Source organism: Meles meles, chromosome 11 (genome assembly GCF_922984935.1).
Source record: "Meles meles chromosome 11, mMelMel3.1 paternal haplotype, whole genome shotgun sequence".
NCBI classification, from domain to species: domain Eukaryota; kingdom Metazoa; phylum Chordata; class Mammalia; order Carnivora; family Mustelidae; genus Meles; species Meles meles.
Window position 1 is genome coordinate 22,471,064 of NC_060076.1, and position 15,700 is coordinate 22,486,763.

The window sequence follows — 15,700 nt, forward strand, 5'->3', positions numbered from 1 at the left end:
AGGAACCAAAAGACATACAGTAGATTTTGGTCTAATGTGACTAAGGATAATATAGTCACTGAGTAGTTCACTAGCTCACAATAAATAATTGTGGCAGGCCATGACACTCCATCTCATGTAATTTTGTTGATTTTTTTTCCATTTTATTTATTTTTTCAGCATAACAGTATTCATTGTTTTTGCACAACACCCAGTGCTCCATGCAAAACGTGCCCTCCCTATTACCCACCACCTGTTCCCCCAACCTCCCACCCCTGACCCTTCAAAACCCTCAGGTTGTTTTTCAGAGGCCATAGTCTCTTATGGTTCGCCTCCCCTTCCAAAATTTTTGTTTTTAATAAACATATAATGTATTTTTATCCCCAGGGGTACAGGTCTGTAAATCGCCAGGTTTACACACTTCACAGCACTCACGATAGCACATACCCTCCCCAACGTCCATAGCCCCCTCCCCCTCTCCAAACCCCACCTCCCCCCAGCAACCCCCAGTTTGTTTTGTGAGATTTTTTTGTTTTGTTTTGCTATCTGTAAATGTTCATGGAAAAATATGAACATCAGAATATTTTAACAGATATACCTGGTGGACCCAGAGTAGGCTCTCTATGAAATATAAAGCGTTCAAGATTTATAAGCTGTTGCATCATTATTGCTTAATTAGAGTAAATTGCTTGTGGATTGTGAGGAACTCTCAAGTATTTATAATTTTTAAAGTACATTTTTTACAACAGTTTTAGATTTATAGAAAAATTGAAAAGATAGTACTACTGTATACCTCCCATATAAGTCTCCTCTGCTGTGAACATCTTAGATTAATGTAGTATATTTGTTATAATTAATGGACCAATATTGATACAGTATTAACCAGATACTATAAGTCTTAGTTTATTCAGGTTTGTTCAGTTTTTACCTAATGTCTTGTCTGTTCCATGATCTCATCCAGGACACTATATTGCATTTATTTGTCACATCTCCTTAGACTCTTTTTGACTGCAACAGTTCCTAAGACTTTCCTTGTTTTTGAAGACCTTGACTGTTTTGAGGAGTACTTGTCAAGTATTTTGTAGGATGCCCCTCTCCTGGACTTTGCCTTGTGTTTTTATCATGATAAAACTGGGTTTGTGGGGGCACCTGGGTGGCTCAGTGGGTTAAGCCTCTGCCTTCGGCTCAGGTCATGATCCCAGTGTCCTGGGATCAAGCCCCATATCAGGCTCTCTGCTCGCTTGGTGGGAAGCCTGCTTCTCCCTCTCCCACTCTCCCTGCTTGTATTCCCTTTCTCTCTGTGTCTCTCTCTGTCAAATAAATAAAATCTTTTAACAAACAAAAAACTGAGTTTGTGGCTTTTGGGAGGAAGACTGCAAAAGCAGAGTGCCACAGCCCACTGTAACAAATGTATGTTGTCAATGTCATTTCTCGCTGTTCGTATTGAACTTGATCACCTGGCTGAGGCAGTGCTTGTCGGGTTTCTTCTGTGCCCAGATATTCATTATTCCTCAAGGGGCATGCAAATAGATTTTCAAAATGTAGTTTCTTCCTAGTTCACAGATCCTTTGACTAACAGCTAACTATTCAAACCTATAGCTCCATTTACTTCTTACTTATTTGTAACATTTTGCCTCATAATAAAGGGAAGACTCAAATATATTAAGTGATTTTATTAAATTCAAATGTATTAAGTGATACTATTACAAGCCAAGATAGCATAAGCTTTTATTTATTTATATAGAAATAAATATATAATAAATATTGCAATGCTGGTTTTCTCTGTGTAATTTACAAAACCTCTTGCATTGTCCATTTCTTCTTCTCTGTATAATGCTGAGAGATAAACATACGAGAGGATCATAGGGCTATATTTTTCAAAGCTATTTAATGATGCAGGCATCAGACTTCCTTCCCAGACAAGTTGGAGGGCTGTGGTGGGGAGAGTAGTCTTTCAAGATCGACCTTTGAATACTGAATGTGACTGTCTAACAGCTATTATAATTTCAAAGTAGGGAAGGGTATAAATATGTCAAGATATATGCAACAGCTGTAATATAATACAGAGCTCTCTAACTTCCATGATAACTTCATGGGTTCTTTTATGACCACTGTGATTCACAATCCATATTTACAATGAAGGTTTTCTGTATTATTAAAAGACATTATTTTATTTATTTTACTATAGAAGACAAAGATATGAATAACAGATAAAAACTCATGAAAATGTGGAGCATACAAATTGTAAAACTAATAGCTTAGGAGATATTAGCACAATGACTTGTGAGAGGGAGGCAGGAGAGTGACCTGTGAAATACAGGGAGGACAGATAAGATGTGTTGAGTATAAGTAGTAAAAAATAGCAACCTACCCAAGATTGACAGAATAAATAGAAAATATGATGGAACAAAGAAGAGTATGGCTTCAAGTAGAAAGGGATGGAAAGACAAGTTTATAATCATGCCACCTCTAGACGGACAGCTCTGTCACCCCTAAATCAACCACCCATCAGTGACATAAAATGCAGTCCCTTGGGGCACCCAGGTGGCTCAGTCAGCTGGGCATCTGATTCTTGATTTCAACTCAGGTCATGATCTTGGGGTAGTGGGATTGACCACCATATCAGGCTCTGAGTGCTGGGCATGGAGACTGCTTTAGATTCTCTCTCTCCCTCTGCCCCTCCCTCCTCTCTCTCTCTCTCTGTCTCAAAAAATAAATATGTGGTCCTTTTATGGTCCTATGCTCTCTACTGAAGAAACACCCTTAAAATCCATGGCTGTTCAGCAGGCTCATTGGCAAGCTAGAGTCATGGCCAGGTGTGCTAACGCCTTTTCAACAGAGCAAGGATATGTCAGTAGCTTCAGACACCTTCCACCTGTGGGCTCAGCCTCCATGCTGGTCCTTGTAAGAACACTGCAGTGGGGAAGTCTGAGGCACTGCAGAAACTAGACATAGAAACACTGAGTGAACCAAGGTTTCTAAGTACATTAACTTTTCCCATTTCTTTCCCCTTGTCTCCATCTATATATTTTAAATGGATTTGGTCAACTGTATTTCAGGCATCTTATTTTGAGGCTTCCTATTCCAGGACTTTGGGAATAGCTTGCCTGGGAGACAGCCTGAAGGGGACCGTGGCACAGGGTACTTTCCCACATTGCAACATGTATCACAGAAGGAAACATTAACTTTCATTAGGGTTTAGTGCAAGTAAAGTCATGATTTTTCCTCCTGCAGGTTCATGGACCTCCATCCAGCGTAAGCACACTGGCCCTAGTGGAAAGTTAATTTGCCTGCTGGGAAGCCTGGGAAGTGTTTTTGATCAGCTAACTATTGCAAATGAGGAAAAGATAGCATGACCTTTTCATGTCAAGTGGGAATTTTATTTGTTGGAGAGGCTGCCTCATTATCTATCTGTCTATCTATCTATCTATCTATTCATATTCTGACTTTCAAAAGAAAAAGTTACGTTGACCTAGAGGTCAGGTTCCTAGACAGCATACTTTTACTTTATTGGGGTAGTTTCTACTACCCCAATAAAGTAAAGTAGAGGAGATAAGTCTGGTCTGTATTAATTCCCTAGCGTGTCCTGCAACATGAGCTCTGTGCCCCCAGACCTAGGATGTCATGATGTTTCTTAATGGGGTCCTGGAAATAGCCCAGATGTCCCCATGTCAGTGAAATCTCTGTTTTGCTTTGGGCAAGTCTCTTAAAATCACTGACATTCAGATCTTACATTTATATAATGAGGACATTTGCATTTTTCAAATTCTAGAATGTGTGCTTTTGTACTACCGAGAGCTATGATTCCATTTATGACATTTAAATTGCAAGGCAGCAGTGGGCATTCTTATCAGAAAAAGGCAGAATACGTACTTAATGAGAATTTTATTTCTGGTCCAGGAAATTTCAGGCTGGGGATAGGATTCCACTGCACACATGAAAGTAGCCACTTCTTCAACTAAGGCATCCACTGTTTCCAGAGGAGTAGTGATGACAGGAGCTACAAGGAGAGGAGAAAACAGATGAGAACATTCTAGAATGCTGTTTACTAATCCTCTGTGAGCAGTCAGAGGCATCCACATGCCTAAATGAGAATTATATTTCCTCGTAGCAGAAAGTTGCCAAAAGGAAGATCTTATGTAGAGAATTTTGTTTCTATTTCATGCTGCCATTTGAGGATCAAAAGATAAGGCTCTCAGGAAAGTAGGACAGAATTTATTTTATATAAGTAGGGGCAGATCCAGGTTTTGTAAAGCCCAAAGTTACGTAATTTGGGTTTTGTGAAGCCCAAAGTTATGAAATATGGGTATGCAACCTTGAGGAAAATAATATAAAACTATACATTCAAAATATCTGTGGCCACCCAACACAAATCAACTTGAAGGGAAGTGTAGTTGAAGGGAATCAGAATGGAAAGAGGTCTTAACAGTTGTTTAAAAACAACTTTTCCCCCAAATTTCATAGTAATATAGTTCATATGAACACATTGCTAGAGCCCACTGGGGGTTTTAGAAGGGAGCTCCTGCAAACTAAAGACTTTGAAGCTCAAGCTTCACCAGATTTACAAAGAATTCAGGTCTGCTTATGAGTAGATTAGAAAAAGACTCAATATGTAAAAAGACAAAAAACCCAAATAAAAAATGGGCAAAGATCCGAATAGACATTGTTTCAAAGAACTTGTATAAATTTCATTTGTGTTAGAGACACAAGCATGTGTAAGGAAAGATGCTTGATATCATTAGCTGTTAAAGAAATGCAAACCAAAACCACGGTTAGATACCACTTCACATCCACAACAAATTTTGGCGAGGAGGAGGAAAAATTAGAACCCTTGTGCGTTGCTAGTGGGAGTGTAAGATGGTGCAGCTGCTGTGGAAAACAGTGTGGTGGCTCCTCAGGAAATGAAGCCTAGGATTACCACATGACCCAGCAGTTCCCCTTCTGGGTATATACCCAGAAGTAGTGAAAGCAGGGACTCCGACATTTCGACAACTGTGTTCATAGCAGTGTTATTCACAGTAGCCAAAAGGGGGCAGCAAACCAAGTGTCTACCAGCAAATTAATGGGTCAACAAAATGGGTATATCCATACAATGGATTATTATTTGACAATAAAAAGGAATGAAGTACTAAACACCACAACATGGGTGAATCTTGGGGACAACAAGCTAAATGAAAGAAGCCAAACATATTGTATAGTTCCATTGACGTGAAATGTCCAGATGGGCCATTCTGGAGTCAGAAGATACGTTAGGGACTGCCTAGGACCGGGGGAGAGGACGGAGGGATTAGGGGGTGATGATCGGTGGCTAACGGACAGTGTGACGAAAATGTTCTGAGCTTGAGTTTGATGATAAATGCACGACTCTGTGAATTGTGTACTTTAAATGGCTAACGTGTGTGGTATGTGAGTTAGATCCCAAAGCTATTGTTCATGTTTTTGTTTTTGTGTTTTGTTGTTGGTTGGTTTGTGTGTGTGTATGTGCCTCTGTGTGTGCCTGTGTGTGTGTGTGTGTATGTGTGTGTCCCACAGAAGGACAACAGAGGGAGAGGCTGTGATATGGTCCTATGGTCCTTTCTCTCCTCCTGTCCCCCTATGAAATGAGGGTAACCTGGATTACAAGAATTAGGAAGACACAAAAGTTAAAAACGATGAGAGCAGGTTGGGAGTAAGATGTACCCCCTCTTTACTGCTTAAGGAAACCTATGGATCGGCCAAAGCAAACAGGGTGGGGGCCTGGGCATCTCAAGGGCTAAATGGTGTGGCAAAGTGCCCACACCTGTATTTGGGTGAGTCTGGAAATCTACCCCATTGCATAATCGTATTTAAGATAACTATCATCATTACTACTTTGGTATAATTATTATTATTTATCAGAGATTTATTTACTGTTTTCCATGCAGGAAGCACCAGGTTCACTAGAAGCAAAAAGATGTGTAAAACCTATCTTTGCCACAATCTAGATAATGAGGATGGATAGACCCATAAAATAGTTATAATAGTCAGTTATGCCTGCTCTCCTGGCACAGTTATTAATAGTACCCCCTACACTCACAAAGTGCCTGACTTTGGGCAGTAAATTATATGGTCATTTTAGTTAAAATACAAGGTACAAATGACAACCAAATAAGTGGTGTGAACAGTATTTTAGCTGCAGGGTAGAGGGTGACAGCCTCATGAAACAAACTGGCACATTGGCCGTAAAACGTACATCCACTATCTCATGAACCTTCTTTTTTAAGTAAACTCAGAGACAAACTCATGGGCCGAGAGTGAGGGAACACAGTGCTTGTGAGTGTCCCACTAGGCTCCCGTCATCCTCCTTAATATTGTTCTTTTCTTAAGATCCAGTGTAAGTAGCATCTTCTCCCAATTTCCTGGACTTGCTAGACAGAGCCAGATGCCCTTTCCCTTAACCTTAGGTCATCCTGCAAATGTCACTCTAATAGCACTTGTCACACAGATGTGATTAAAATGATCTGTTTATGTTTTTGTCCCATACTCAGTTATAAAGCCTTGAGCTTTGGGGCCAGGGACCCTGTCTTAGACCTTTTTCTATCCCCAGGCTTAGCACATTGACTGATGTGATGTTTCAATGAACTGTATTTCTGAGACTTTTATTATAAAAGGCATTTTTTTTTTAAAGATGGAAAGAGAATAGCTGAAATAAGAGAGCAGAATTTTTAGGTGAAATGGCATCTTTTATACAGGGGCAGGAAGGTTTCCATGGATGAAGTAAGCAATCAACTGTAGAGTAATACAGATACTAAGAAATAAAAACAGTAAATATTATTAAGTTTGTGGGATGCAAATAATGAAGAATTCACCCCAAGGTGAATCGATCATATTGAATGCTTTCATTGTTTATTTAAAAAATTTTTTTAATTTAAATTCGATTAGCCAACTTACATTTTTAGTTTTTATGTAGTGTTCAATGATTCATCAGTTGCGTATAACACCCAGTGCTCAACCGATCACGTGCCCTCCTTAATGCCCACCCCCAGTTGCCCCATCCCTCCACTGAATGCTTTCATTCTCTAAAAGGAAAGACTATACAGGGGCGCCTGGTGGCTCAGTCCTTAAGCATCTGCCTTCAGCTCAGGGTCCTGGGATCGAGCCCTGCATCGGGCTCCCTGCTCAGCAGGAAGCCTGCTTCTCCCTCTCCCACGCCCCCTGCTTGTGTTCACTCTCTTGCTGTGTCTCTCTCTGTCAAATACATAAATAAAATCTTTAAAAAAAAAAATAAAAGGAAAGACCATAGAGCAGCCAGACAGCAAGAGGGGCTGCACAGGGCTCGAGTTCAGATCCCTGCTCCATCACTCCCTGTCCACCCAGCAGGTGCCTCGGAATCTTCGACTGTAGCTGGAGAGCATAATAAAACCACCACAAAGGCTTGTCAGGAGGAGTCATTAAATGAGTATATGATAAGCATTTAAAATTGTCCTTTGCACGTAGGGAACACTGTGTGTTATTTGATTTGGTAATTTAGAAACATAAACCTGAACAGTGCAGTGGTTCTCCTGGTCTCTGGATGACTTGCAAATTTACCACGAATAATTACATCTGGGACTCTATCCCAAGGAAAGAATCTCAAGATGGAAAGGCATATAGATGCCTTTCACTTTCACTGTATAAAACAGATTAATTGTACTAAATTGTACTAATCATGTTGAAGTTGAAGAAAATTTTGGCACCCAGTTCTGCCTTCTAGCTAGGGTACTGGCTTGCTAGACAGAGCCAAGCACTAATTTTTCCAGTATTTTGTGAGACAGTTGTTAAATACAGCCATTATTAAAAACCAAATTATATAAAATTAAGTGACAGAGGGTCACTTGCTGCACTTGTGATGGGCGAGCATAGCGTTTAGAGGAGTTGAGTTACTCTGTTGTACACCTCAAACTAATGTTAACATTGTTAACTCTACTCAGCTTAACAATAAAAAATTATAATTAAATAAATCATCTCAAAAACAAAGTAATAATACTCAAAATGGATTGCTTCCTAATTATTTTACTACAATATACTATTATCCATGCTCTTGAAGTAATTTAGATCCAATGTATCTGTACAGTAGAAATAGTATATAAAGGTATGCTACGGCACATCTCTTCCCGATTCAGTATTCATCGTTTGCTTGAAATCGACTGTGGTCAGAGTATTTACACTACAGAAATCAACAAATGCAACAAATGAGGGTCTTTTTTTTTTTTTGGTCTCAGAGAGGCGGCTATTAAACATATATCAGTAACGCTTGTCTAAACACGATATTATTTACAGTCACTACAAATGGTATTTTAAAGAGTATAGATAATATAGAATAAACTCATGCATTTATGTTAAGTAGAAATGGCAGGTAGCAGAATTGTATAAACAGTATTTTATGACATATAGAAAAAAATGGAACAAAATATACCATCACATTAACAGTCTTGGAAGTTGGGGTGATTTTTTTCTATTTCAAGATTTTCTATATTTTGTATTTTCAAAGTGATTCTTCATGGCCATGTGTTGTAAGAAAATAAACTCGATTCATTAGTTTCTTCTCACTTGATACTTCAAAGTGACAGAAGTAATAGGCATACTATTAATATTTTTACAAACTGGGAGATCAGTTAAGATCAAGGAAGTACATGTTACAATGTCTTGACATTCATGGAGATATACATGAGGTGTTAGGAAGAACTTTTATTGGAGTAACGCCTTCCCATCGTGTACAGTGGCCGGGCAGTCTTGGGTCATGTTTAACTCTGTTTTTTAATAATTTTAGCATCCAGAATTAAGAACCTGCCATGGGCTGTGCATTAGACTTTTCATTCATTATCTCATTTATCAGAACAAACATAACAGCAGATACTATTATTATTCTCACTTGCCGATGAGGAATAGAGGCTAAGGATGGCTAAGTAACCTGTCTAAACATGATGAAAGTAGGAAGTGTTAGAGCTGACCTTCAAAGTGAAGCCTGGTTTAAAGTTTCTGTCTTTTAACTCTAAGCTATTTCACGTCATCAGCATACTACTACTCACTCAGAGAGGAAAAATAAGATTTACATTAATATCAATTTGCATAGGTAGGATAGAGTTGGTTAAGTTCACTTTGCCCATCTTTCAAAATTATCCAAACAAATCCACTTTCAAATTGTTACGGACAAAATCACATCATTGTATTTAGTGATATTTTGTTGACTCAGCAGACTGTCTCCTGTTTACTTTCGTTCCCTTATCCAACTTTCATCTCAGCCAGAGTCTGTTTAAACTAGAGCACTATTTCCTCCCTCAATCCAAGGACCACATGAATAACAAATACATGAAAATGAGCACAACACTTTCCTGTACCCAAAGAGTAGCTTAACTTGAATCCTTGCTGCTTGATGAGAAGGACGTGACATTACCCTTTTATGGGCTCCATCACATGGCCATTGGCTTACCAGCTTCTGATTGAATAGTTGCTGATTAACATGACTAAATGACCGAGTAAACCAAAAAGCCAGGTGTGCTTGCTCCTTTCTGTTTTTAGTAAAACTAGAGCTCACATTTGGGATATGCTCATTTTTTTTTTCCTGACATCGTGAATACAGTATTGTTTTTTCAGTATGAGAAAACACTTTGTGCTGGAAAATTTTCAGATTCCCCAAAGAAAGAGGATATTCAGTATTGCTCATCATTTGGCTTATCTTAGAAACTGACACATTTATTCTGCTGGTGTTATAATAAAATGCAAGTTAATTTTTATGATGATGCCTTTGGAGTTTGTAAACTTCATGGATAATCTCAGTCACTTACTAATGTGGTATCATTCATTCTTTGTCACGGAACAAAGTGGTCCTTGCCTTCAGAAATGGTATGGGGCACAGGCTGGTAGGAGTTCTGGCCCAGCTTCTTAGAATGTCTGAAATTGCTTCTCCTGGGGGAATTCATTTGGGTTAAGATATGGTCTCATTGAGCCAACAGACACATGAAAAAGTGCTCCACATCACTCGGCATCAGGGAAATACAAATCAAAACAACAATGAGATATCACCTCACACCAGTCAGAATGGCTAAAATTAACAAGTCAGGAAATGACAGATGCTGGCGAGGATGCGGAGAAAGGGGAACCCTCCTCCACTGTTGGTGGGAATGCAAGCTGGTGCAACCACTCTGGAAAACAGCATGGAGGTTCCTCAAAATGTTGAAAATAGAACTACCCTATGACCCAGCAATTGCACTACTGGGTATTTACCCTAAAGATACAAACATAGTGATCCAAAGGGGCACGTGCACCCGAATGTTTATAGCAGCAATGTCTATAATAGCCAAACTATGGAAAGAACCTAGATGTCCATCAACAGATGAATGGATAAAGAAGAGGTGGTATATATACACCATGGAATACTATGCAGCCATCAAAAGAAATGAAATCTTGCCATTTGCGACAACGTGGATGGAACTAGAGGGTATCATGCTTAGTGAAATAAGTCAATCAGAGAAAGACAATTATCATATGATCTCCCTGATATGAGGATATGGAGATGCAACATGGGGGTTTAGGGGGGTAAGAGAAGAATAAATGAAACAAGATGGGATTGGGAGGGAGACAAACCATAAGTGACTCTTAATTGCACAAAACAAACGGGGGGTTGCTGGGGGGAGGTGGGGTTGGGAGAGGGGGAGGGGGGTTATGACATTGGGGAGGGTATGGGCTATGGTGAGCGTTGTGAAGTGTGTAAACCTGGCGATTCACAGACCTGTACCCCTGGGGATAAAAATACATTATATGTTTATAAAAAATAAGAAATTAAAAAAAAAAAGATGTGGTCTCATCGAGATCCATCTAAAATGTGCATGTTACCCAAGAATGGACATGTTGCCAATTGTTGACAGTCCTTAGCATAGTATATAACACTATAGGTTCAAGACTACCATGCACATCTTCATTTTACCAGGGAACAGAGGCTCACAGAGACTATGTGCTCTCCCTAACGACACATGGAAAGACATTGGAGACTAGGAAAAGGAACTTGATCTTAATGTTCTCTTCCAAGCTTTAAATGTCCTCACTTTACTGCCTTTGTTATTCAGCCTAGACTGCACATATGTTGCCATATAATCTCAGCTCCCTTACTCTCTAGTCCTTTAGCTGCACTGACCCTGGGGAGCACCAACCTTGAACTAATCCAACCAGCTGTCCTTGGGGCTCCTATGTGCATACAGTATAGTTAGATGAGGGAGACAGTGGTGCAGGTCAAGGCCACGACAAAGGCTCAGCCCCCAAGCCCGGTTGGGTCCTCAGCATGCCCCATGGAGTTCTTCTGTGTTCTCTGGTCTTCTCCTTCCCTCACTTTCCTGAATGGGGCCACATTCTTCAGGCCCCGTTCTCTCTCCTTACTTGTCCCTTTCTCCCATGACCTTAAGTCCTATTTTATCAAGAAGTTGCCTACTATTCTGGAAATGTGGCAGAAATCTTGATATTTCTGCTCCTTCTTTCTGTTAAGGCCAATAATATTTAAAGCAACTGTGTTTCCCCAGACACGTAATGAGTTGATCTTTCAATGCATGTCAATATTCATGCAGGACTCGGTGTCCTGGATTTCAATGACAGCTGTGCCTGCTCTGACTTAGTCATATGTTGAATCTGTGAATCCTATCTTTGTATACATATGATTTAAGAGAGGAGGTTACTCAAATATATCTGAAGATAAACCACTTAGACTCAGAAACTTCTAGGTATTGGAGTAAATGGGGTAATTTAAAAAGTGGAGTTTGGACAGGAGTTCTTTGTGCATATTAAACAAACAGTGCTGCTTACATAAACTCCTGTACTCCTACAGACTTTAAATCCCCCCATACACTTAATATTCCCCAATAAAGCACTAAATATTATTGAATTATGTGGTTAAGGCGAGTATGCAATGAAATACGGGTTACTTTCATACACAGAGGCTTGTATATTTCTCTTGTGGGTTACGATATTGAGCTCATCATTGAAAGTATCACTAGTCGGAATGATTCAGAGCAAGTGAATTTTCCCCCTTGTCTTTGAACATTGGGAATCTCAACTAAAATTAAAACAATAAACTATTAATTCTACAAAGTCTGTTACTTTATTGAGGAAATGGTATATGGACAGTTTGAAAAAAATCCACTAAATACTCTCGCACTATTTAAAAATCTGTCAGTCTATTTTTTAACACATTATTTTGATTCATTTATGATAAAGGACTTAGGACAAAGGTATTCATCTAAAAACTTTTTATTCTCTGTCAAGAATAGAGAAAGTAACTGAGATAGTTTGTGTGGAACATCCTCATTACTCTTTGTAGTGTTAAAATAATAGCATATTTTTGTGGGTTTTGTGCTAGTATATTTCATGAACGCTGACATTTAAAATTTTAAGGACTGTGTTTTTATGATAGTTTATTCTCAGAGCACATGTGTGTAGTTAATGGATGCTTGTTCTACTAGGCCTGGTATTTTTGGCTAGGGTTGGTGTTAAGTTCATCCTAGTTTAAATTTTACCATAAATAAGTAAATAAGTTATAAACAAATAAATTATAAACAAAGTTGAATTAACAATCGGACCACTTTATTTAAAAGCCAGGATGTTTGGCTTTGTTTTCTTTATGTCACCATATTTTGAATTTTTCAAAATAGAGATAGTGTTCATTTGAATTAAGGGCTTTACCTATAAAGTCTGGAAACTATAAATCATTTCTTTCTGGAATCTAGATTAGGGGTTGTTTATATAGAGAGGTTGGCTTTTTTTAATGTACCCAATCCTGACATGAACCATCAAAATTAATTATTTTGCTCTGTATGATACTGAATTTTAGTAAATTTTAACATTTAACTGTGTCATTTTTATGTAACTTTGTGGTTTAGAAGAGCGTAAATAAGACTTAGCACAGTCTGTAAGTGTGAACATTCAGGTGCTACCTTACCGGACATCCGTTGTATGATCAGGAAGTATTAAAATAATCTGAAGCCAATGTTAAGTCTTTCTGTCTATTATTAGCTGTTTGAAAAGATCCAGATTCTTTCTTATCTAGAGATAACCTGAAGTATTACTTGGCGATTCAATGTTTAAATACATCTAAAGATACCATTATGCTCATGTAAGATAGAATAGGGAAAACAAAACAACATAAATCTATGAAATCAGATTGTTTGTGAGGAAAGTTGTATCTCATTAGCAGTCTTGTCCTTGTGGCTCCTGAAAGTCTAGTGAACCAAAAAATGTAAAGCTACGTTTCCCATCTACATACAGATACTATACCTTCACTTATCTATACAATACAAATGTTTTCAATTCTTTGGGAAAGTAACGTAGAGGGAAAATAATTCAAGAGTATCAGAAAACCCAAAACTCTTTTTACTTGAATACCTTTAATCTGAAAACTCTTTAACTGGTATCATTCAATCTTTTTTTTTTTTTTTAATTTGACAGACAGAAATCACAAGTAGGCAGAGAGGCAGGCAGAGAGAGAGGAGGAAGCAGGCTCCCTGCTGAGCAGAGAGCCCGATGCGGGGCTCAATCCCAGGACCCTGGAATCATGACCTGAGCCGAAGGCAGAGGCTTTAACCCACTGAGCCACCCAGGCGCCCCTGGTATCATTCAATCTTAATCGTGTCTTTAAAAAAAATTTCAAAGAAGCCCCAGTCACTTTGCAAATCACATATTTTCCGGTCTTTCTTCCTGATTTGAAATACGCTAGTCTCAGTTTCATAATACACTGGCCAGAAACCATATCACTGTGGACATTCTTGCTACTGCAACAGGTGTCTGTCAGTTTCTTAAGTTGCTTTCCTTTCCCTGAGGTGGTGTTATTTCCGGTACATTCCAAAGGCTCCGAAAAAAAACTTTCACAGTTCTAGCCAAGCCAAACCATGCCTCCAACCTCAAAGTTATTGAGAACTCATTGTCTTCAGGCCTTTATTATATAGGCAAATGGTGTGGGTCTTTCTCTAATTCCAATTTTTAAGGAACTAAAATATTTACTAAGAATTTTGCAAAACTGAAACTGAAAATGGAAAGGATTTTTGTTCAGAAGCAAACACTCTGGACATCTGGGAGTAGGGTTGATTATATTCCCGGCAAACCTAATGGGAAAATGTTTCAGCCTCCATTTAGACCACCCTGAAGTTTGACACACACATAAACAAAACAGACCTTGATAACTTGCAGTCTACCTGCTGATGTTTCCCTACAAACCAGAGCTCCGCATCCACTATGCGGCTAAGCTTTTACTGCAGAACTTAAGCGGGGGAGGGATGCCTGTAGAAATGAGACCATCAATCAACCACTTATTTATACAGTTTTCTCCCTCTCAATACATCGCACTCCTACTTCACCAAGCAACACCCATGCCCACCATCCCATGAACTGGTCTCGATCGGAGCACGCACACATATTCGCACATACACTCTAGAACTGTGACAAGGCAACACAAAGACAAGATTCCTGAAACAAACCTTTTGGAAGTTTCTCAGTCCCGCTGAAGGCAACCAAAGTAAGAATATGTACGAGTGGAATGTTGACGAGCTCTCTCATGATTAATCCAGGCTCACGCAGGAGAAAGTTCCTTCTGGACAATGCAAGGAAAATGCCCCCACAGTTTACATTTTAAAGCATAGTTGGTTACAAAAGGGTCGTCTGCTAATGACTGTTGGTGTCAGCAGCTCCACAGGCTCTAAGTATAATCAGGAATTCTCAGACTTGGCTGTAGTGATGGACACGGCCAGCTGGTGAGTATCCACTTAGGCCAGTAATGCAAGTGTAGTGCTGGAGGAACAAGGGAAAGAAAATCCCTTTAGAATCCCTTTTAAGACAGTGGCAGAAGGACAACACTAGATGCCTTTGCAACTGTCTCTGTATTCCCTGAGGTAGAGGTTTCCTGATCTGATTCAGTTCACCACCTCTCTGCCTCACACCAGAACCTGGGGTGTATCATTTGGGCTCCTCCCCATCTCTCACCCCACCTCCTACTTCCTGCCCGTTACCAGTTCCTACAGATGGCACAGACTCCATATTCCTGGATTTCTTCCCCTCCATTGATTCTGACTAGTACAACGCTATCCCGATCTCCTATCCAGATGTTCACCTCCTCTGAATGACAGCGTCCTGTCTGTTCTCACCTGTGTTTTATTATCCTCTAATCTCTTCTCAGATGGACTCTCCCACTCCAGAACCTGCCGTGGCTTCTCGCCACATGAAAATCTATTCAGGCTCTCTCTGATGAAAGGAGGCCTTGCTGGACTCTGCCCATCTCGCTAGCCTCATCTGTTACAATCCAAACCTCTGTTCTAATATTTAGCAACCTGTCGTAAGTTCCCTCCATGAGTTGCTCATGCTGTTCTGTCTGCTTGGAGTGCTTTCCTCTTCTCTGCCCCCAGTTAACATCTCAGCTTGATCATCTTCCCTCTTGGGAGCCATCCCAGACCCAAAGTCTCAGATTTCCCAAAGTTGCATTGGGTTTGGCTTCTCTGGGCATGCACATATCTGTCTATGTCTGTATTTCTGTAGATCTCCGTCTCTGTGGCTATATTGTGCACATCTCTATCATTGTACTTACCACACTGCTTTAAGGTGTTTTGCTTTGTGTTGATGTACCCTCATTCTGTGGCTTCATGAGTCCATGGAGTTGGCTGCTGTTGGCTGTCAGCCAGTCACATTCCTTGCAGCGAGGTTTCCTGAGTTGGACCTTCACAGCTTTCAAAGCATTCTACTGTGTGAATTGCCTTTT

General features: G+C 39.6%; 1 protein-coding gene across 1 annotated transcript in view; it reads right to left on the bottom strand.

The window, feature by feature from the left end:
• Nucleotides 1-14,845, bottom strand: part of MUSK (muscle associated receptor tyrosine kinase) — a 90,514-nt gene extending 75,669 nt beyond the window's left edge. The window contains exons 1-2 of the mRNA XM_046023209.1: nt 14,430-14,845; nt 3,853-3,979 (exon numbers count right to left, since the gene is read on the bottom strand). Coding sequence (XP_045879165.1) covers nt 3,853-3,979; nt 14,430-14,508 — 206 coding nt within the window. The 5' untranslated portion in view covers nt 14,509-14,845. The remainder of the gene's footprint in view (nt 1-3,852; nt 3,980-14,429) is intronic.
• Between the last annotated feature and the right edge of the window lie 855 nt (nt 14,846-15,700).